Below are 22,510 nucleotides of genomic sequence, written 5' to 3' on the forward strand. Positions count from 1 at the left end.
TTCCATTATTATTATTATTTTTACACTACAGACACAATAATAGAACAAATCACTGTGCTAGCATTTGTGCTAAATTGACCTGATAAGAACTTTACTGCATATTTCAAAATCAAGTTATGATAAGGAAATTGTTTTTCCCTCCAGGCAAACCGGATGGTGCAAAGTTAACTTCCTTGTTCCACACGTAATGGAGTTTTAATGTTTCAAGTACATGATAGTGTCAATGACAGCTTGCCAAAAAAAAAAAAAAAACTGTCAGGACCTGTAGTACCTCTTCATAGTTTAGATTCCAGGACCTAATCAGAGGTTGAAGAAATTAAAGCAGCCAGCAACCTACTATGAGGCCGTCGGCACCTGAATTGACCCGACACCCACGGCGGAATGTGTTCAATACGGGTGAAGTGAAGTGTGAAGAGCCTCCGTACAAGCATTTGGCCTTTGTTGGTGTCGGGAGATGACACTAATTTGAAACTTTCCCCTCCATGTGTGCCTCATTGCATCTCTGTAAATGTTTATTATTAAATGTCAAGTGACAGTGTTGGATTTTCTTCTCAGAAAAGTAGCTTGCCATAAACGTCTTAATAAAACAACGTTCTTATAGTTTTCCTTGTGAAAATCTGTTATTGTTTTCAAACAAAACATTCACTTTGGAGAGATTGTCAGCAAATCAGTCAACATTAAATGTTGAACCTTTGTCTCTCGATAAATATAACATCCTCGCCGGGGGAAAGATGTTGACTTGGGCCACGGTCAGCAGTTTAAATGTTAGATATACTTGGAACGACTTACATGAGTCACCCGGGCAACCGGGGCCAACATTTGTTAAATACTTTTAAGTAAGAATCTCCATTGACCTGGATTGTTTTTTCTCATTAGCGATCGTTCGAAAACGTCAAAACAATTGAAGGTACGCTCCACGTATAACACGTGTCCACCGTCAGCGCTGACAAAAGCGGCGGGCGGTGCTCGAAGCCATTAAGCGGTTATCAGTGACACGGGGAAAAAATGTCCAACATTAAACAGCACTATTCCTAGCTTCAACCACTGTAAACACTTGCCACTCTAAAATGCTTTTGTTTTATCATATTCCTTGCTCTTCGGCTTCCACCCTCTTCATAGTGTAAAACACAGTCATGGAGGCTGTCATATAAATCTAAAGCAGGAACTTTTAACTTTCCCTCAACGAGTCCATCTGGTTTCAGTAATGCACCCTGTCCTCTCGTTGGACTGGTGACCGTGACCCCTCCTTGGTTGGTCCTCTCTGATCCGTATTTTGGACTTGATTTAATTTTTCCTAATAACCTAATCCTTCTTTTTGAGGGTCAAACAATAACACATCACTTCTTTATAAGTGGATAATGCAGAGGTTTACGTTTGCTTGCTGAGGTCAGCTTTGGAGGAAAGTAACGGGGCCATGTTGCGGAAATTTTTTGTGTCAGGTGGGGTGGCGGTACAAGTCATACTTTTTTTTTTTTTAAAGCAACAGGGAGATATAGAAAACATGCAGGACACCGGCCTTGCTGTAATCTCACCCCAAAATCCAAATTGATTCCATAATGGCACCACAGTGACATCTGCTGGTGAGGAGCTATCCTCACAATGTTCTGCTAATGTTTTGAAATAGGATGAAATAATAGCTTCAAATTTATACCATTGATTGATGCCAAGAAATGATATTATAATATTTACTGTTACTCATTAGGATTTCAAATATTATTTTGCAATAATAACAAGTTGAATTCAAATTATTAAGCACACTCATAAATGCAGAATGTATTGCCCAATACTGTATTTTCAACTCATTGAATGTCAGCCGTCTCATTTATTGTCTGCTCACTTTGATCAGTTCCGCACTTGAATTAAAGTGGAGTTAAAACAACAGTGCACATAACAAACAGGTCACGAAACCTATCAAATATTTCCGAATCTGACTTTTGCTTGTTTATTGCATGATGAGTCACTCTCGTCTTCTCTGACAAACTGCCAACAGCTGCAACCGTGCATTCGTCCGTGCAAGTTTCTATTTATAAGATCCAAACTCCTGGACGGAAAAAAAAAAAAAAAACCTTTCTGAAACTGATGACACACTGCTCTGTGCCCCAAAAGAATTTTCTTATGTTTCTTCCCTGCACTCTTGAATCAACTGTGCTTTAAGCGGCATTGCAAATTGAAACCATTCCATGCGTCATCTCGCTATGCACTTTCTTTTTCGGGGCAAGAGTTACCTCATGGTACTTTGCTGTCTCTCAATTCGACCTATGGGTTCCTCTATGTACTTCAATCTTGCTTCTCGGAATGTCCTGAACAAAATAGCCAATCACTTAAAATGTTACAAGTTCAAAACAGAGTAATGCAAAATATATGCAGTGGTGCGTTCGAGTGTTGAGGCATCCTGATGAAACATGACTCTGAGTTGGGGTGAGGAGTGTCGGGCAAAGGTGCCTGGAATGGAACCCTGCTTTCAGAGCCCAAACGTCAACTGGTCGGGTAGGCTTCAGTAGAGGAAGAAAATATTGTTAGAACCTGACAGCTCACTTAAGGGACTATTCATGCCTTAAATTTGTTTTCACAACGCGTGTAATGATGTCAAATCAACAAAAGGATCCAGCCTCTCCATGGAAAGCATCCAGCAAGAAAAACATCAAGAAGCTTCGAGCCATCAGCACGGTGTGTGGCCTGGCAAAAAGTTGGCAGCAGTGGATATCAGAGAATGAGAAGAAGCAGGCTGCGGAACCGAGTGGATGGTGTCCAACGCAGGGAGACTCGGCAGAGGAATCCCAAAAGACTTGGACGGATAAGAAATCCATCTCCACTCAGAAGATGGAGGATGTTCTCCCTCATGTGGTTGCTTCCAAAGGATTATCTGACCCTCCAAATTTGCCTGAAGATAGAACCCAGATTGAAACCGACTCTGAGGTCGCGATGATTACCTCCTCGATGACGATGACGCTGGTGAAGAAGAATGTTACCGGTGGGCATCAAAATAGAAGTGTAGGAGTTAAGTTACTGACAAAGACAATTGAGGAAGAAGGATCAGGTGACGATGCAGAGAAGTTCCTAGAGACTAAAAGCTCTCCTACGTTCCACACAAAGTCTTCCGATGTGGTCTTACCACTCATCCCAACTGAGATTCAGGTGGAAAATGAGCAGGAACCCGGAAAAGAAGATGATTTGAAACGAGAGCAGAATCTTGTTACTAAGGAGGATAGTGGACTTTCTGAGGTAGAAAAGGAAACACTAAAGAAAGACGATGAAGCATCGCCGATTAGTTCATGGGAAGTCTGTGACGAAGAGTCAACAGTGAAAATCAAACGTCCGCAAATCGCATCGTGAGTAAAACGATTTTTCCAGACCTTGTGTTTGTCAAAAGATTACAAACTGAGTAAAATTATTGGGGCGGTAGTAACTCGGTCAGCAAGTTCTTGACTTAGAAGTAAAACACGGGACTGGTCAATGAAGATCGCTGAAGGTACAAACCTCTGAAATTGGCGTGAAACCAGTGGCCGCCCACTCATGAAATCTTGTGTACGCTCCAAATGTATAGTGGAGGCTGCCGTTCATTTGATACCCCCGAGGGACCATCAACCACAAATCTTCTTGACTAACATTTTCACGTCTGCTTTAACATTTAACACGTCAGTGGATGGCTTTAGTTTGGTGTGGTTTTACATAATCATGCAATCTCAACATCCTTTTCAGAAAGGAAGCTGTGGATGCCAATAAGATCAATGCGCTCTCCAAGAAATACAGTCCTGTTGGGAATCTCAAGAGACGCTGGCAAAACTGGGCTTCGGAACACACCGAAAACCAGAAACTAAACCCCTTCAGTGAAAACTTTGACTACGAATACTCCATGTCCCTCCGCCTCCAAAAAGGTCAAGACGGATACGGGCGCCCTAAGGAGGGCACCAAAACAGCCGAGAGAGCCAAACGTGCTGAGAAACACATCCATGGGGAGATCTCAGATATGTGTTACGTGATCAGAACTATGGCTAATCCGGATCAAGACGGAAAGACACGGGTTACCTTTGGAGAACTGTTTGACAGATATGTTCGTATCTCTGATAAGGTGGTGGGGATTCTAATGAGAGCCCGAAAACACGGGAAGGTCCACTTTGAAGGGGAAATGTTGTGGCAAGGACAAGACGACGGAGTGATCATCACACTGCTGGTGTGATAACGTTTTGATCCGGTGATAGCATAACAAAGACGCAACGCTATTGTCACGATGTTGGGCAGCCACCCACAAAAAAAAAATGGCAGGTTTGCATTTCCAATCACAAAAGTAGGGACTACCAGATACTTCTAGCATGGTTTTAGGGGTTCCAAGTTAAATGAGCAGATAGCCTAGCTTAACCAAGGGTGATGCTAAAGTATAGCCACAGGGGAGACTTATTCCAGTTGATAACTGGCAGATACAATTTTAACTGTTTTGAAAAAATCTCAAAGGTTATATAATAGATATTGAATGATGTGCATTGTGTTGTTCAGATTTGTCATTTGACATTGAGTGTTTAAAGATTAGTTTGTGTTTGTTCGGGGCTTTCGGGTTCATGATATGTGGTGATGTCATAGAGTTGTTAAAAGATATGTCAAGGTCAAACAAAAAAATGCAGGCAGGGCTGGTTGGACATGTATAAGAATTCAAAACATACCTATTTTTGAATACTTAAGATCCTCCTCCAATCGTTTTAATGCCCACATCTACTTGAAGGAAGGGCCAGTGCAAAAGGTGGGAATAAAAGTAAAATCCACCAGTATAACCTGGAAGGCTAATACTTATTGTAGAGGTAATCTGAAGAGGTTTTCTGCATTTTATTTTAGTTCCCAGAAAATTCCCAAACGAGCAACAGGTAAGGCTGATTTTTGTTTATCTAATATTTATAGTGATTATTTATCCCTATCCTTTGTTTTCACAGAATGATTTTTCTGCTCTTTATTGCACTTCTCGCCAAAACTGCTTTGGCTGACGGTAAATGAATTCACTCATACTTGTTTGCTTTCAGAGCTACCTTAAAAAGTTTGTGAACGTATTTTTTTTTGCAGACTCGCATGAGTCTCAGTTCTATTCGTTCTCCCCACAAGTTGGCTCAGGACAGGGCGTCTCATATGCCATCACCGGCACAGGACGGATTACGGGTGTCCGAGTGTGGGATGCCAACAGCAATGTCATTCATGGGTGAATGATTCATTCATATGGAACAATGTAATCAGTGGCAAAAAAAAAAAAAAAAAAATTTGACTATTTTATCTTCAACAGCTTCCAGTTTCGCTACGGCCACACCTGGACGGACGTGGTGGGTCGCGAGTGGGACCAAAAGCAGGAGATAGAATTGTTTGACAACGAGGTCATTGTGGCCATCTCGGGAAAATATGGACACAACATTCAATCTGTGGTGTTCACCACCAGTCTGGGCCGTTCGCTCTTCGCGGGCCAACCTTCCGGGCACTCGTTCAACATGTACCCGGAAAACGAAAAGGCCGAACTGCGCTTCATCAGCGGCCGGTTCCACGGGGCCATCACCTCCTTTGGGGCACACTGGGGCGTTGTTACAGAACCTTATGGAACAAATTTACTCACAAATACAACACACGAATAATTTTATTCATTATCTGCATTTGACCTATACTCATTAAATACCAATAAAATCTTCCGACTGAAACTTAATCATTGTGTGTAAGGCAGAATGCAAATGTAACACACGTGTAATTTCATTCATTATCTGCATTTGACCTATATTCATTAAATATCAATAAAATCTTCCGACTGAAACTTAATCATTGTGTGTAAGTCTTATTTTTAACTAATAACGCCTTGTCATTTAGATTTTAAAAAAGCAATGTCTAAACTCCAAACTTTACTTATTGGGTTTTTGGTGAAAGAATTTGGTGAACTAGCTAACCCAACAAGTTAATGCTGGTTGCCAAAACGACGCTCAAGGAAGCAGATTTAAAAATAGGTGCAAGCAAAGCAGGTTCTACGTGGTCATAACCGACAAAGCGTTAAAATAATTAATCGAGTCGCAAGCACCTCCTCCGTCCATCTGGGCATCGTCATCAACTTGAAGGAAGTACAAAAAGTAAAAATAGTCATTCGGAATTTAATCTGATGGACTAATGCTGGGACTTCCTGATCGGGAGGACATATTTTATCTGTCAGCTTGGTCAAAATATTGATTTATGAATTCCTGCTGAGACAAACAAACTAAATTGTGATTGTTTTTTTGTTTTTTTATGAAAGGAATCCTCCAGTTTCTGGGAAAATTAACAAACAAACAACAGGTAAGGCTAATTTCTGTTCTTTTGATATTATTCACGATCTCATCATTTTTTCCTCTATTTTTGTGTTCACAGAATGATTTTTCTGATCTTTATTGCGCTTTTCACCGGAACAACTTTGGCTTATGGTAAATCTGCATGTTAACACGACATGTTTTTATGACATTAACTCATTCAGTGCCATTGATGCTTATAGACGTCAAAGATATTAAGTTGTTTGGCAGTGATTTTATATCTTTCTTGTTTTTGCGTGTATTCTTGACAGACTGGCATGACCCTCAGTACTACTCGTTCTCGCCTCAAGTGGGCTCAGGAAAAGGCCTCTCATATACCATCACCGGCAAGGGACGGATTACGGGTGTCCGGGTCTGGGAGGCCCCCAACAGCTTCATTTACGGGTAAATGACAAATTTTACATCGTTTTCGTTGGACGGGAAAATCTTTTATTTGTATCCATTTCAAGTGACTATTTTATCTTCAACAGCTTCCAGTTTCGCTACGGCTACACCTGGACGGATGTGGCGGGTCGCGAGTTGGGCCAAAAGCAGGAGATAGAATTGTTTGACGACGAGGCCATTGTGGCCATCTCGGGAAAATATACACACAACATTCAGTCTGTGGTGTTCACCACCAATCTGGGCCGTTCGCTCTTCGCGGGCAGGCCAATAGGGCACTCGTTCAACATGTACCCAGAAAACGAGAACGCCGAATTACGGTTCATCAGCGGCCGGTTCCAAGGGGCCATCTCCTCCATGGGGACACACTGGGCGGTTGTTACGGAACCATATGGAACAAATGGAAAATATTTGCAATGAACCTATCATCTGAATTGGACATTTTATAAATATCAATAAAATGTTAACCAATTTGCACCAAAATCAAATTTCTGTCCTTATTGAAGAAGTGAAATAACTATTTGATTATTGACCAATTTGATGATCTAATTTTGTTTATTATTTATAATAATTATAATTTGACACAGCACAACGCGTGAGGGACTACCAAGCTGAAAAAGTCATATTTAAAAGACATGTCAACGCCACCCAATAGGTGTAAGCAAAGCAGGTTCTACATGAACATAGCTGACGAAGAGTTAAAAAAAAAAAATTCTAGTCTCAAGCACCTCCTCCACTCACTCATCTGCGTCTCGACAACAACTTAAAGGAAGTCTGAAAAGTTTTCTCTTATCAACTGCTAAAAATAGTCATTCTGAGTTTAATCTGATCCGTGGAATTTTTGAGCGGTAATGCACGTTTTATCTGTCAGCTTGATCAAAATATCCATTTATGAATTCCTGCTAAGACAAACAAACAAAATTGTGATTGGTGTTTTTTTTTAAAGGTATCCTCCAATTTCTGAGAAAATTACTAAACAAACAACAGGTAAGGCTAATTCCTGTTCATCCTATGTTTACAATGAATAAATTTTTGTATCTCTATCTTTTGTTTTTACAGAATGATTTTTCTGCTCTTTATTGCGCTTCTCTCCCGAACTGCTTTGGCTTACGGTAAATGGATTCATTGATGCTCATGTGCTTTTAGATCTACCTAATTCTTTATTAAAAAGTTTGTCCATGTATTTTTGGCAGTCGGGCAGGATGCTGAATCCTACTCGTTCTCGCAACACGTTGGCACAGGACTGGGCCTCTCGTATGCCATCACCGGAACCGGACGGATTACAGGTGTCCGAGTATGGGAGGCCAACAATAATTTCATTTACGGGTGAGTCAATAATTCATATGGAAGAATATTATTGGCAAAAATTTATTTTTTATAATACATTGTTTTCATTGCACATTTTTTTCCATATATACATTTCAAATGACATTATTTTATCTTCATCAGCATCCAACTTCGCTACGGCTACACCTGGACCGATGTGACGGGCCTCAAGTTGGGACAAAAACAAGAGATAATATTGTTTGACGACGAAGCCATTGTGGCCATCCGGGGAAAATATGCATTCTACATTCAATCTGTGGTGTTCACCACCAACCTGGGTCGTTCGCTCTTCGCGGGCAGGCCGGTAGGGCACTCGTTCAACATGTACCCGGAAAACGAGAACGGCGAACTGCGCTTCATCAGCGGTCGGTTCCACGGGGCCATCACCTCCATGGGGGCACACTGGGCGATTGTTACGGATCCGTATAGAACGAATGGAAAATACTTGCAATGAACCTATCATCTGTGAAGACAATAAAGCATTCTCGCCATCGTTATTTTACATCTTAAATCTCTGTCCAAAGTGAAATAGGGAATGTTGATTAAACTGTCATCTGTTGCATTTAATTGTGTTTGTTTGGTGCTTTCTTGAATGCCAATAAGTTGCCGTTTATCGTTTATTGTGTGTGCTTTTTAAATGAATAAACGATACGTGCATGATTTGAAAATAAAATAAAAATGGCTGACAAAATACAACTTGACTTGTAGAGATTCACTTTGGAGGTAAAAATTTCAAATGTAGTGCAACCTTTAATTAGAATTTTCTAATCTTTTGAATACACCAGTCCAACTTTTCTGGGGGGTTTTGCAACCTGTTGCACAATTTGGTAAAGAAGAAGGGGCGGTAAGTTTCAGGAATCCATCAATGTGTTTCCTGGTTCAGTTCGTTCTGTGCTATTATAAGATCAGGAGCCATTTTTTTGATTGAAGTCTAGAATTGCGAGGCTATTGATCAATTCTCAGATGTTGTTTTGATTTCATAAAGAGGCCATGAATTGTATTGGCAGCACCAGTTGTACGGTTCACAGTTCATTTATTTGTCAGAGAACCAAAAGTTGAGCAAAAAGGACTGAAATATTAACCAGTTGGGAAATTTTGAGGGTGTCAAATTAAGTGGGCTATTTTAGGTTCACACATTTTAGTGTTGTTAATTGCCAAATAGTTATTTTATTCTTACAGCGCCAGTTTATTGTTTATTGTTTGAGCTACCATTGTCTCATTCTCAAAACGTCAAAAATCTATTTAACCTTTCTGATTTGCCCTCCATTGTTTTCAAGCTTTCAAATCTACAGCACATACTTTGCACTCTAGCAGGTGAATTAAATGAAATAGCTGAAAACTTGTTTCACAGCTGTTCAACCACTTGTCAAAAAAAAAAAAAATGAAAATGAGTGAGTCAGTCATCCACACCCCTCATTATCATAGTTATTTCTATTCCGAATCCACAACGGGCAGCAGTGGCGGACCAGTAAAGCAACTAACTAGGTGGGTGGTCATAATTATTTCCTTGTTACGGCTTCAAGCAGGATATTTTCATCTCTTATCAGCATTCGGCTCAGGCGTCGCTCAAGGCTTGTTTAAAAAGCTCTTCCCATAATTCAAACGAAAGCAGATTTTTTCAGCCCTTGCACGGAAAACCTGTGAGTAGAATTCGTTTGATTTTCTGACGATTTATTATCTATTCTTAATATTAGTTTTGCATAAATGTTATTGTGTATTTTGATTAGATTTTGTATTTTCTGACTAGGTAGATGCCGTAGTATTTGCTGTGTGTTCCGACCAGTCAAACAGGTAACAACGGAGGCTGCTTAAATGCGTCGCAAATGTACAAATTAACTTGATATATATATATAAATATATTTATATATTTTTTGTTTGTTTTTTACAGAATGCCAAACATTGTAATCACCGCCATACTTGTTCTTTGTGTATTTTATAATGGTAAGTTATTTCATTTAGCATTCCTGGACACATTTTTGAAAACATAACTATGAAAAGATTTGACAAAGGGGGAATATTTTCTGATCAGATAAGAAAGCTACGATCCAATTTTTTTTTTTTTTTTGTGGAACTTCCTGATTGTTGTTGTTCATATTGCTATGCGAGATTGTAACTTTTAAAAGCAGAACATTCTTTCATTTCCAACTTTCCACTCTGAAGCTTAGTGAACATTTCATTTGGTTTGGATAGTCAGATTGACCAATAGATTTTTTTTTTTTTTTCTTCCTTCCAGTCCAGGCAGAACAGTACGTCTTTTCCCAGCCGGTAGGCCCTGGGGGAGGTACATCATTCACTCTCGGTGGAGATGGGCCCATCACAGCTATCAGGTTATGGGAGCGATACAACAGCTATATCACCGGGTAAATATTTGATAAATGCAATCGGGTAGGACTGGAGTTGCCTACATATGATCATTTAACTACCATTTTTTTCGTGTCTCCATCAGTATCCAGTTCCGCTATGGTAACACTTGGTCAGCTCTAATTGGCCTTGAATCAGGAATGCCCAAGGAGCTGGAGTTGTTCAAGGGTGAAACCTTTATTCAGGTTTCTGGAAAGTACAGCAATGTCATTCACTCGATTGTGTTCATCACCAACAAGGGCCGAATGCTGCAAGCGGGACAGCCCCTCGGCAATTCCTTCAACATGTATGCCCCCACCAAGGACACTGAGCTGATCCTCATCAGCGGCCAAAACCGTGGAGGCTCTTTTACATTCTTTGGGGCACATTGGGGCGTACCTAAATATTATGTATAGCCTCATTTGAATGTAACCTTCCCTCAGCTTGGTTCTTGAAAAATTAATAGGTATTCCTATCCAAGAAATTATGGGCTTTTTTTTTTTTTTTTTTACTCTTAACTGGATTAATCAGTTTAAATGTGATTTCTGAGACTTAATTGGACCTTGTCCCTGTTAGAATTATAACAGCTAGCCTATAGATTTGCTTTATTATTTTGATTTTTTTTTAATATATACAACACTTGTCTATGTGCTGGCTAAGCATAAAAGAATGTGAGATAAAAAAAATATGGAAACAAAAGGGCAAGCAACGGCATAGCTTTATTGACAAAAAAAGGTTGTATAAATGACATTTTTTCCTCAAGGTATCATTGATTGGTAAATTTGTCCTTTGATTTGTGGAATTTGCATTTCATTGCAATAAAATCTTGTTTTGCTGCCATTTATTTTGCTGTCTTTAGACTTGTCACCATTTTTTTTAAATGTCAAGAGAATAAGCATTACGGTGAATATATTGATCTGGCATTTATAATCTTGCACACCAACCTGGTAAACTAAATAATAACAATAGAAGAAGAATTAAAAAAAATGAAGGCAAAGAAAACATGATAGAACATTCAATTTAAAATAATATTTAATTTTATTCCATTGTATAAAAATTCCTATTTAAATAGGGAATGAATGACTCATTGAAAATTCAGCCAGTGTATGACTACATTGCCCATAATGCTTTGAGGTGCGGCAGCAGCTCTGCACTCTGCTTTGCCCGCAGCAATGAAATGATAACACGGCAGAACAAGGTAGAAAGAGAAAGCGTTGACTTTCCAATTTTCTCCATCTCCTTTGCCAGTGATGCCCTCATCTCTGGAGTGACGTCATGGCCGTCGAAGGTAAGGTGACATTATGTTTGCTTGTGTGTAGGGGGGGGGGGGGGGGGGGGGCAAATAAAATAAAAAAAAGGAAATAGTTAAAGACAAGGAAGGCTTCTCTGCGTGCCCAGACTTAGAACGGGTCAAGTGTGAAAGCTCGTGATTGGGTAATTCTTTGCAAGCCTTTTTTTTTTTCTTTTCCTTTTCCGCATCACTGTGCCGGTAATCTACTCATGACAGCACACATCACTTGCAGACAGCATTGTTCGTGTGCACGCGCATTTTCCATTGTTTCCGATTGTGCGCGTGATGCTTTTGCAGAGTGACACCACGACACAGGTCTGCAGACTAACAGAGTGGGCTTTTGTTTTGCACAATCATCTCATTCGGATGATCCACTTCCCATTTGTTTGGAAAGGCACGGTGGCTTTGTCATGTGATGTCACTCTCCGTCCACCGCATTTCTCTAAAACTAGTCCAGCTCATCCTGCAGCAGGTGGTCTAACATGCGAATCATCTCGGCTGTAATTGAGAGTAAACAGCTACTGAAGCATCTCTGAGGGGATTTGAGAGAATCTTCTGGACTGTGTGAGGTTTGCAATGCTCGGCAGGTCTCCTCACCTTATTGGAGGTATCTTATGGATCCAGAATCCCATGAGAGGTAGGCTCTTTTTAACTGTACATTTGTTTCCTGACTTGTAGTAGTTATTTTTTTCTTCTCTGGGTGTATGCTCTTGCTTGTATGACTGGAATGAGCCGCCCCAGCATACCTTTCTATCAGACACTAACAACAAATGTTACTATCAGAACTTGACAGTCTTGTTTCTCCTAAAAGATATGATGACGTGTATGCTTTGTTTTATTTGGTTGTCGTGTAAGAACATGCCATGCTTCAATGTTATTGAATAGGTTGAGAAGATGGAAATATGTTCTAAATACACAAAAGTGATCAGAAGAGTGATGTCAAATATTATTTGGTAGATGTCTTTTAAAACACGTGCTTTCCCATGTGACTAGGAATTTTGAAGACACATGGAACGTCACTTTTTCCCCCGTCATATTTGGTATCTATATCAAAAACTTTCCCGGCTTTGACAGGTTATGATGAGCCATATAATAATACAAATTCCAAATGTCACACTGCAAAGATTTGTCATTTAACCTTGGTTAAATGAATATCATTATATGTCAGAACCATCCATCAAAGCACATTCTAGAACACGACGTCCTCCATTTACAGTAATGAGGAAGAAGCAATGACGATTGAGGCAAGAAGGGTAATGGCTTGACAGTACTGGGGAAAAAACATGCCAAGTTGTGAGTGCTATACAACATCCACTCTTTAAAACCGCTGGGTTAAAAATGAGACTGACCTAGGAGGTTGGGGCAATTTGAAACTAGCATTTTTGTTGTTGCCTTAGCAACCTGCTGTAAAACGAACTTACCTGTGTCATCCCAGCAAAAGCTTGAATTTATAAATTCGCCACGCAGGCTAAAAATAAGATTGTTATTTTTAGAAACGCTCGAATCTATCTCATTAAGATTTCTAAAGCTATCCCTGTGGCATTCATAGCCAAAAGTCACTCCAACACTTCAATACCCAACGTTTCAGTTCTCATTTAATCATACTGGAGGAAAAATAACACACCTCTGCGGCATGACGCTTCTCTTCCAGACCCTCAGACATGGAAAATAGGTCAACTATTTCATCATTTATAACACATGAGAAGACAATTTTTGCTTTTGAAAAAATAAAGAGCTTTTCTAAGTTCTTTTGGAAGTAAACGCCACTTCAAAACTTTGTCTACAAAAGAGCTTTGAATTCGACTCTTAATTAATGATGAAGCCCATCATAGTTGATGCCTGAGCATTTAAAGGTCAGAATAAATCCAATTTAAAAATACAGTAAAACAATCATGGCAGATGTGAAATTTGGGTAAAATCAACAAAATGGATGACGCTAAGAATGCAAAGCCTCAAAGTGCACCCCGACCGAGTCTGGCCCAAGCAGTTGTTTACGCCTGTGGCTAAATGTGCTCATTTGCGCATCAAGCTTCCTTAATGTCCTCCCTCCTCTGCCTGCCTTGTGCATCCATTCAGAAAAGCCCATTCCGAATCCATTCCCAGATTTAATAGAGCAATAGAATTAGTGGAATCCCAAAAACGTATTACGCTCTGTGGTTAAAGGATTACATCTGTTAGGTCGTAACAACAGGAAGGAGCATCTCTTTAGTCTTGTTGACAAAAATAAGGATTAGGAAAGGATTAGAAAAATATTCTGGCAAAATTACATTGAATAGATTCAATTAAAGGTAAAAAAATAACCAGATCTTTTTACAAGTAATTTTATATGCCCTTGGTGCTTTTTGCTTTTTCTTAAACCACGCTAAGAAATAAGGCCGGATAATATTCGGGTATTTTCCTCGTTCATCGTAAATTTACTTCCTCCTCATTGTCTGTCTGATAATTTCACAAGACTGGAAAAGTTAATATTCCGACTGCATAGAAACACGAGCGAGTGAACTGAACCGCCAAAAATTCCGTTTTTGACCTTCTTCGGTTATTGAAAGGTGGCTGCATTTGTCACATTGGAGAAATTGTGATCGTCTCTCGTCTTTCTACCATCTATCATCAAAATGTGTTGTAAAAGGACACTTTAAAATCCACCAGCTCTGATGTCAGCCCGTTTGAAGTTTTCAAGCCCATGTAAATTAAACTCTGGAGAGCCGAGATAAGTGGAATACTTTTTTTTTTTTTTTTTAAACACCCATCATCTCAGCGACAAATGACGCACGGCTTTTTGTGAATATTTTCACATCGTCAGTGATGTGGAGTGGAGCAACCTCACGGCCCAAAATGAACTGGAAATGATCTGCTCTGCCGTTTTGAAGCTGCTGAAGTGTTAATTATGTGATATCCCCATGGGCACGGATAGCGGAGTCAATGTCAGGTGAAGGAAACGAGATTGTAAACAGAAACCCAAAAATCCCCCTCTAGTATTCGAACAATTGTAAATTAACTTATTTTGGCCCTTAGAGCGACTTTGTTCTTCTTATCAAATATTCAAATGAACAATTCCACAGTTCTAAATTAAGACGATCTATTTATGGAGCATTTCTGCTGCTTGACTTTGAAGCCGAGAGCATTTATGCATGCTCTAAAGTGAGTCAGAGTTAAATGCAGTTTATATTTAGCCCAAAAAAAAGTGGGCCATTTGACAGTTTTTTTTTTTAACTGGCCGTGCCTCACTGACTTACTTTGTCTCTAGTTCTCATAAACAAAACAAAAAATGTGGCTTCGCTTCAGCTCCTCCTCCCTTTCAAAAAAATTCAAATTAGCACTTTCGTGTGCTAAGCAGACACTGATTTCATTTCTCACATTCATGTTTTTGTCTCAGTTTTTTTTTTGTGGGAGTGAAGTGGGTGGACTTGCTTGACACCATGGTGCATATTTGTTCCGCTTGCTCAGTTTCTCAGGGAATAGATTCATACGCATGAGTGTTATTCACATATGCATGCACACGTTTGGAGCAGGGCGTCAATATTTGACGCCATTCTAAACGAATGCAGCGACTGCGGTTGCTAGAATAATTCAATCAGTGGTTGACCCCTGTTGCTTAAACTGACAGACAAAAAAAAAAAAAGCACATTTACATCATTCAACTAAAAATATTTAAAAAAATAAATAAAATAATATCTGGTAACAAATGTTTTTCACAATTTTATAAGGATATTTTTTTACTTTGACGTAATTTTTAAGTTAAAAATATATCTAGTAACATTCACTGTTTAGTTTCATTGTTAATTATTCAATTTAAAAAGTAGTATGCCGTCTGACATTATTATTATTATTATTATTATTATTATTATTATTATTATTATTATTGAGCGAATATAAAGAAAAGGATGCTGACACCCGTTGTTTGCCTTCCCCTCCAACGTTCACACATCGCATGCCAGGGTGGAGAGAGTGACGATCGTAAATGCTATTTATAGTAACGGTTGCTGATTCAAAAAAAAAAAAGATTATTGCCCCTCCCCTGCACTCGTCTCATTATAGGATTGGGGGCAATTCAATAGTCCTCTATCTTCATCTTGTCTTTGTTGATAGTCTTAATTCCTGTCATCATCTTGTCATCGGCTTCTAAATGTCTTTCGCCTGACCCCACTTTCTGCTTCTCTGATCCTTTTAAAGGAAGACTGCAATTTCTCCTCTGTGTGATTGTATATCAATCGCCATCTCCTGAAAGAGTGAGGCGAGACCAGGGGAAGCGGTGAAGAGGGTGCAATGTTTCGTGCCACGCATTTCAATTGCATTCAGAACCTGGCTCACTTGTCTATAATCTTCCTTGCACCTCAGGTCCGCCGCTGAAGGAATGCGTTTGGAGCTTAAAAAAAAAGATCCAAAATGAATCATAAAATCTCATCGTCACCCAAGACATTTGACTAAAATCTTATCATGAACTAGAACCTAGCAAGAAAGATGATTGGTAAACATGACCCGTTCACATTTCCATTTGCACTGAGAGTTTCCACAATGCAGGCTAATGGTGATTGCGGTGATCGGGTGTGACACAACCGATAGACATCAGTCGTCGAGGCTTCGTGTGTACTCACTTCCTTGAGTGATTCTTTACATGACAACAAATCATATCATCTTCCCCCACACATTCCAAATTTGTTTCCAGCCAGTCACTTTACAGTCTTTTTCCGTGAGAGACACAATGGAAACTTTCAGACAACACGGAAGGAAACTTTAGACGATGATAATTTGTTGAAGTTTCCATAGGCTATGCAATGTCTGAAAGGCATGGCATTGGAATTCAGCAGGAATGTTTTGTTTTGTTTTTTGCAATTTGCATATCTCCTTTACCAAATTGTTTTCTTTTATTTACATATGATTAGATGATCTCCGTGCAAATAATATTTCCACTGCCTTGTTTGTTTGATTATCCAGATGCAGATTCAGAAAGTTGAGTTATTTTAATTAGTGAGGTATATTTGATTCTTCCATATCCAAAACTATCCTCTGCTGAACTGTGCAGTCACCACTTGATGTGCTTTGTCGACATCTAGCTGTAAAGTTTAGAGTTACATGTAATCTTTTTTTTTTTTTTCTTCACTAACTTGTGTGTGTGCTTTCTGACCCGCACAGCTGTTCACTGCAACTTGAGCCAGAATGGCATCGACCACCAGATGTACCCAGAAGACGTTGAATCGCAGCTGGACGAGGAGGAGGAATCCGTCGACGGCCCAACGGTGCTGCTGGATGACGACAGCCCGAGCTACCATGACATAAGCCCTTCCATTTTCCAGCGCCGGATGCCACCACATCGCTCAGTATCCGAGTCTGAGCTCACACGGGTGAGGCACCGTCCAAAATCATTCCACCTTTAAGTATCTTGCTCGTCTATAATGGTCTAATTGTCTGTCGTCATGGTAACATATACAAAATAGTACTGGTAGCAAAATGAAGCTTCAAATTTGCTTCATGAATCCTTTTTTTTTTACTTCTGTAGCTCTCTGTTCAACATGAACATTCATGTTTCTGTGGTAGGCCTCACCTGGCACAGTTTCCAAATCTTCATCCATCTCTAATATCATCGTGTGTTATTCTTACACGTATCAACACAAGCATGTTTCCATCCAGTCTTTTCATATAATTGAATAATTAACTGGGGTGATTTTCATCTCCAGCTCAGCTTAATTGAGTGAGACAGGAAGGGAAAGAATGAAAGGTGAAAGCAAGCTTGGCAAGGATGCTAATTAGCTGCGAGGCGGAGATCAGAACTGATGACGAGATCTCAAATAGGCACTTGCTCAGTCAATACAGTTCATTTCCATGCAAACCCTACCTGCACTGCCCCGTGCATGACACTAGAGGGCACTCTAAAACTGTATACTATTTGAATATTTCAGGAAAGGGAGCGCTTATCCTCCAACCTTGCAATTTAATGACACTATTAGTAAAATACATATTTGTACACGTATTCAGCAAGCAGCTAAAATTATGCCCGATTGCGCAATATAATATATTCTTAATATATTCTAATATATTCTTCTATGGAGTCGTAAACTTAGCCTACTCTGCTGCTTTTATGAAGATAATGGCAAATATAAATTGCTCAGTTTGGACTGACCAGTTCATTGAAATTTTCATTTAAGTTTGATTTCATTTTATTGTGTTTGAGGGGATAAGTAAATGTAAATATTATTCAGTAAGAACCTTTTTGAAGCCATTACATCAATAAGTATGGATTGCATTTAAAAAGAAAAAAAAATCACCAGGATTACTTTTTGTGTTCATCATTTATTAAATGACATTGAAATGTGTTCCGCGTTCATTCCAATTGCCTCCGTTGAGAGCCACCATGGGGTTGAAACACACGGTGCATTTAATTCTGAATTACACGCGGCCACAAAGAGAGGTGATTGCCTCTTGATTAATTTAGCTGACTCCGTCCATATTGGATCTTTAAATGCATATCAGTGTTGGAGCAATTACACGCTTCATTGTGTATGTTATAGTTTGCAGTTAGTTAGTGTGTAGCTGTTTATTTGGCCACTGGTTCATGTCAGGGTTGCGTATTCCCCCCTGCCCTCCCCAAAGCACTGCAATATCTTGTCTTTAATTTTTTAGCGTGTCCTTGCAGCGTTGCTAAGGTAACATGAAGAATACTGGTGAGCCGTGCCTGGCTTTTAGTTATCAATTAAAGCCGAGGGCAACGCAGCAGGGAATGTTTTGTTGCGGCGGATTTGCCGACAGTCTTTCAAGTTTCTCATCGTATTGTTTCTTTTTTTTTTTTCTCTTATATTGCACATGTGAGTGGTCACCAATTTACCACGTTTTATGCACATGCTTGTTTCCAGATGTATTCAATTTTGGAAAAAAACTTGCTCTTTTCATACCCTTGATCTGTCACTCAAAGTTCTAATTGGCTGAGAGTTTTTGCGAACAGCTCTTTGTGTCTCTCCTGCTGTTTTCTCCTCATCCTTTGGATCTGCTTGCTGACTGCGCGGCACCAGCTTACCTATTTCCCGCAGCCCCAGGAGCGCTGCTTTGGGCTGAATCGGAGTAGAATGTAAAACAGAGACGGCCATTGACTCACAAATGGGTTCACGGAAAATGAGTCTCCTGTGTCAAATCCGTTTGTGAGGTCCTGGCGTTATTTTATTTTTTTTCCTTTTTAGCCTTGTCCGTCAGCTACGCATACACACAGTGCGTCTTTCCACTTGTTTTGTCTTTCAGTCAGTCAAATTTTTTCTCACACAGTCTTTTTGAATTTAGTCTCACTCTCCCTTTTGTTGCCTCGGGCTCCTCGTCGGGGTTAATTAACATTAGGTTGAGCTGTGTTTAAGAGTTAATGTGGTTTTGTCCTCCCCCCCCCCCACCCCACTCACCTTAATCCACCCTCACCTCCCTGCAGAATCAGCAGCAACACGAGTTGCCAAGCAATCGCATTAAGTGCAATGCGGACTGGCCTAACCTGCCTTCTCGCTTGGTTTGGCCATCTGTCACTTTGACTTCCTGCTCGGAATACAGACTACTGGACCGTAACTCCTCTTATTGGGTCTGATAAACTAAGATGCCAAATGGAATATTAGGAAGAGCATCCAGGGTTCAAGTGGATTTTTAAAAGGCTATGAATTCATCAATCTAAAAGCAAGGCCTCAACTGCCCATCATTTTTTAGGAGCGACATTGCAAATTGATCAATTAATTAATTAACCTTAGCCTAGCTGTGGAAATTTGGGTCTGTGAGCATTGCAGGCCATTAATTTGATGAAACCTAGCAGCCCATTCCCCCAATTATAATCATTCTAGTATAATCATTTGGAAGGGGTGACATCGAGGAGAGGTTTTCCAAATTCAGGAAGAGATGAGAGGCAAAATGTGGAATGTCAAGTGAGATAGCGCTGACGGGGACGGAATATGGCTGAGAGAGGAAAACGCATCCAGTACCTGTAGGTCGATGCTCTCGGTGAAGAAGAGAAGGAAAGAATATCATTGCTATGCTGTACCACGGCAAAGCCGGAGGGCAAGCTAAAGTGAAAGGTAGCGCTTGTGAAATTTTAATCACCCCTTGCTTGTTTGTGATCGTAGTAGCCGCTCAATTAGAATCAAAAGCGTGGACAGAAAACTTCAACGTTTGCTGCCTGCTCAATGTTGTACTTTGCATTCTGCAGTCTCACCAAGCCGCCACAATGCAGTGTTTGTTTTGTTCGGCTCTGCTCTCACATGTCCAAGTCACCGAGGGGCGGGGTGGGGGGGATGAGAGAAGCAAACATTTTCAATGTTCTGTCTGCGGAAACAATTGCATAAAATCAAGGCACCAAATCAAAGGTGTTTATTTTTCTCCCCAGTCTTAGCTGGGTGATTAGTGAAGAGCTGCCAATAAATTGTGTAGCTGCCACAGAGCGAAAAGTATTTTGCGAAATAGAAAATACATATTTATTATGATTGCATTTGCATTTGGTTGATTCCTCCAACTGTTGAGTGTGTTTTAAAATATTTTTTTGTATGAACAAATCACATTAGAAGGCTCTAACGTCCAAAACAAAAACACAACTTGCTGTATATCAAATGTATTCTGAAATGACACCAAACATGATTTATTTCTCACAGCCCGGTTATGTGAAACTATCCAAACCAGTGGCCCTGTGGACCCAACAGGACGTTTGCAAATGGCTGAAGAAACACTGCCCCAATCAACATCAGATCTATAGTGACTCCTTCAAACAACACGATATCACAGGTAATGCATGACGACTCTGATTTTTAGAAATAGATATTCACTGTGTGATCACATGACCAAGCCTCAGGTTAAAGAGCAGCTATCCAAAAAATGCTTGCACGAATACGAGGACAAATATTTCTCAATATTTTATCCCTGTAAAACCTTGAACCAACCATCTTGCACTTGTCGTCCAACCAAAGCCAGATTTGATTCGTTTTGTCCGTGGCAGCCACCTGCAGCCTCCTTTCCACAGTCAAAGTGTCAGCACAGACAACGTTTGCCACGTCAATCATTTTCCTAACAAGGATCCTCAAGGTCACCCCGCTGTGAGCAACTCTCGGGTCCTCATGGCAACTGACGAACGTTAATTGCCATGCACTCCACCTCTCGGAGCGAGACTGATCATGCTAATATGTTTGTTTGTTGCCGTCAAGGGCCCCTTCCATTCGGCGATGGTCTAACAGTGGAAAATCGCTCTGAGGTCACCAAGAGTGGCAGAATGATGATGTGTCTCGTTTTTGCCCTTAATGCATTTTCACCATTTTTGAAACTTTGAATCATGCGGTTGGGACATTTTATTTATTATTTTTCATGTTGTGAAATAGATTGCTAATATAGCTAGCTAACAAATATGCAATATAATAAAAATAATAAATCGTGTAGGGCCAGGCATGTTTTACCCCGACCAAAGTCACATTGTGTCTAATTTTCGACTAATTTCTCAAGAGAATTGGGCAAATGATGCTCAGCTTCATAACATTATATTAACATTGGTTTGTTGTTCAGGTATAATCAAGTTACAGGAACAAAACAAATACGCATAAAGGATATTCCTAATTGCAATTTGGAGATAATGTTAGGTTCTAAAATCTTCAAGTAATTCAGTTTGTTTCCACTACAAGGACTAATTAACACAATTAAAAATAAATAAAAACAGGCCATAATTCAATCTTTCACATAATATGTATTTCTGTGTAGGTCTACATGCTATTATCGTGTACAGTGGGGAAATAAATGGAAGAAAATAGATTTAATTATAGAGATACGACAACAAAGAGCGTAGGTATACAAACATGTGATTGTTGCGATGTATGTGCTTGTGTACATGCAGTAATTAAGATTTGTTGATTGAGTGAAATGCTTTTCATAGAAGTGCAGGCAAAGCGCCTGTTTGTGATTATGCAGTTTTGACTTTAGTATGCAGCCGCGCTCCTGTACCCAAAGAATCAATGCGTCCCATCCTCCCACCATCGCCTCCCTCGATCTTTACCTCCCATCCCTAACAGAGACACCCAGATGTCATTAAAAATGCATTAAAGCATATTAGGGCATAATTACATATTAGTCTCTAATCTGTTGTAATTACAAGACCCGGACTCTTTTTGTAAAGGAATAGCTTGGTGCCATTAATGACTTAAAGGCACATTTTTTGGACGATGCGAAAATCACTGCAAAAGGTGTCACGATGTCTGTAATTAGAAAAAAATGACAACGGAATTAATTAGTTCCATCCATCCATCCATTCATCCATCCATCCATCCATCCATCAATACGAGGCTACATAGCCTTTTGCACAATTGGGTCTCTGCAGCATGTGCGTGTGTGTGTGTGTAACACCTCAATTTGCATTTTATTCTGAATCCCACAAAATTCATTGTTTTTATGAATGTTCATGCACTTTACACTCCCATTCATCAAAGTAGCTTTTGCTGGGGCAGGGCTCAAGATTAATCTGCCTTCTTGCAACACTGCTGCCTACACACCACTCATTAATCTGGCACTTGTGTGAACATGTATCTTTTTTTTTTTTCTTCCTAGTGTACATTTTTAGGTTTCGAGGGTTGTGAATTTTACAATATAATGTAAATAATCATGGCTGTTTTTATCCCCCACAAAAGCACGAGTATCTTTAAAAATGTGAAGAACTGTTTACCTCATTCCAGAGGTGACTGATAAGTATGATCGTGAAAAAGTCATCTGAATACAAAAAAGGATAACGGAGGAGCAGTATAGAGAAGAAAATTGGGGTGATAAAGCCATCTTATTTCCATTCACTTATTATGCAAGCGTACATTTGGTTGTTCGGCACTCACTTGTCGTATATGAAAATCTTTCCGTTGTTTTTGAATCCAACCTGAACCACGATTGGTTAAACAAAAGATTGGCG

The 22,510-nt window shown here is 39.8% G+C and overlaps 5 protein-coding genes across 12 annotated transcripts in view; all 5 read left to right on the forward strand.

The window, feature by feature from the left end:
* LOC125986598 (zymogen granule membrane protein 16) overlaps positions 1-11,184 on the forward strand; it is a 62,340-nt gene extending 51,156 nt beyond the window's left edge. Inside the window, exons 2-5 of the mRNA XM_068648961.1 lie at positions 9,748-9,791; positions 9,889-9,941; positions 10,234-10,360; positions 10,447-11,184. Of these exons, the coding sequence (XP_068505062.1) occupies positions 9,890-9,941; positions 10,234-10,360; positions 10,447-10,756 (489 nt within the window). The 5' untranslated portion in view covers positions 9,748-9,791; position 9,889 and the 3' untranslated portion in view covers positions 10,757-11,184. The remainder of the gene's footprint in view (positions 1-9,747; positions 9,792-9,888; positions 9,942-10,233; positions 10,361-10,446) is intronic.
* abrab (actin binding Rho activating protein b) lies at positions 2,245-4,177 on the forward strand. Its single transcript, XM_049750318.2, has 2 exons — positions 2,245-3,329; positions 3,700-4,177. The coding sequence occupies exons 1-2, from the start codon at positions 2,581-2,583 to the stop codon at positions 4,175-4,177; spliced, it is 1,227 nt and encodes a 408-aa protein (XP_049606275.1). The 5' UTR covers positions 2,245-2,580.
* LOC125986595 (zymogen granule membrane protein 16-like) lies at positions 4,707-5,778 on the forward strand. Of its 4 annotated transcripts, none has more exons than XM_049750322.2 (4): positions 4,707-4,853; positions 4,920-4,972; positions 5,047-5,179; positions 5,261-5,778. In XM_049750322.2, the coding sequence occupies exons 2-4, from the start codon at positions 4,921-4,923 to the stop codon at positions 5,598-5,600; spliced, it is 525 nt and encodes a 174-aa protein (XP_049606279.1). In that variant the 5' UTR covers positions 4,707-4,853; position 4,920; the 3' UTR covers positions 5,601-5,778. The 4 variants fall into 4 exon arrangements, with proteins under 4 accessions (XP_049606279.1, XP_049606281.1, XP_049606280.1 ...); XM_049750324.2 differs by having other exon boundaries at positions 5,086-5,179; XM_049750323.2 differs by having other exon boundaries at positions 4,830-4,972.
* LOC125986597 (zymogen granule membrane protein 16) lies at positions 6,079-8,567 on the forward strand. 4 transcript variants are annotated; one of them, XR_011085822.1, is made up of 8 exons: positions 6,079-6,282; positions 6,355-6,407; positions 6,545-6,677; positions 6,764-7,522; positions 7,621-7,661; positions 7,734-7,786; positions 7,868-8,000; positions 8,124-8,567. XR_011085822.1 is itself a non-coding variant. In XM_049750327.2 (5 exons), exons 3-5 carry the CDS (start codon positions 7,735-7,737, stop codon positions 8,452-8,454), a joined length of 516 nt encoding a protein of 171 aa, XP_049606284.1. In that variant the 5' UTR covers positions 7,091-7,522; positions 7,621-7,661; position 7,734; the 3' UTR covers positions 8,455-8,567. The 4 variants fall into 4 exon arrangements, 2 of the variants coding, with proteins under 2 accessions (XP_049606284.1, XP_068505097.1); XR_011085821.1 differs by having other exon boundaries at positions 6,764-7,661; XM_049750327.2 differs by lacking the exons at positions 6,079-6,282; positions 6,355-6,407; positions 6,545-6,677 and having other exon boundaries at positions 7,091-7,522.
* A 155-nt stretch (positions 11,185-11,339) lies between the features above and the next one.
* Positions 11,340-22,510, forward strand: part of samd12 (sterile alpha motif domain containing 12) — a 31,359-nt gene continuing 20,188 nt past the window's right edge. Inside the window, exons 1-3 of one of the 2 annotated variants that reach the window (XM_049750321.1) lie at positions 11,340-11,628; positions 16,762-16,970; positions 20,232-20,361. In XM_049750321.1, the coding sequence (XP_049606278.1) occupies positions 11,616-11,628; positions 16,762-16,970; positions 20,232-20,361 (352 nt within the window). In that variant the 5' untranslated portion in view covers positions 11,340-11,615. Of the gene's footprint in view, positions 11,629-11,739; positions 12,269-16,761; positions 16,971-20,231; positions 20,362-22,510 lie in introns of those variants that run through there. The other variant, XM_049750320.2, reaches the window with a different exon arrangement.

Source organism: Syngnathus scovelli, chromosome 19 (assembly GCF_024217435.2).
Source record: "Syngnathus scovelli strain Florida chromosome 19, RoL_Ssco_1.2, whole genome shotgun sequence".
Lineage (NCBI taxonomy): Eukaryota > Metazoa > Chordata > Actinopteri > Syngnathiformes > Syngnathidae > Syngnathus > Syngnathus scovelli.

What these genes read in the sequence shown, in the direction of transcription:
- LOC125986597 (XM_068648996.1), top strand. Translation starts at nt 7,735, where the DNA reads ATGATTTTTCTGCTCTTTATTGCGCTTCTCTCCCGAACTGCTTTGGCT. An exon ending in CCGAACTGCTTTGGCTTACG is followed by an intron (nt 7,787 to 7,867) that starts GTAAATGGATTC and finishes TATTTTTGGCAG; the next exon opens with TCGGGCAGGATGCTGAATCC. An exon ending in AACAATAATTTCATTTACGG is followed by an intron (nt 8,001 to 8,123) that starts GTGAGTCAATAA and finishes TATCTTCATCAG; the next exon opens with CATCCAACTTCGCTACGGCT.
- abrab (XM_049750318.2), top strand. Translation starts at nt 2,581, where the DNA reads ATGATGTCAAATCAACAAAAGGATCCAGCCTCTCCATGGAAAGCATCC. An exon ending in AAACGTCCGCAAATCGCATC is followed by an intron (nt 3,330 to 3,699) that starts GTGAGTAAAACG and finishes CATCCTTTTCAG; the next exon opens with AAAGGAAGCTGTGGATGCCA.
- LOC125986595 (XM_049750322.2), top strand. Translation starts at nt 4,921, where the DNA reads ATGATTTTTCTGCTCTTTATTGCACTTCTCGCCAAAACTGCTTTGGCT. An exon ending in CAAAACTGCTTTGGCTGACG is followed by an intron (nt 4,973 to 5,046) that starts GTAAATGAATTC and finishes TTTTTTTTGCAG; the next exon opens with ACTCGCATGAGTCTCAGTTC. An exon ending in AACAGCAATGTCATTCATGG is followed by an intron (nt 5,180 to 5,260) that starts GTGAATGATTCA and finishes TATCTTCAACAG; the next exon opens with CTTCCAGTTTCGCTACGGCC.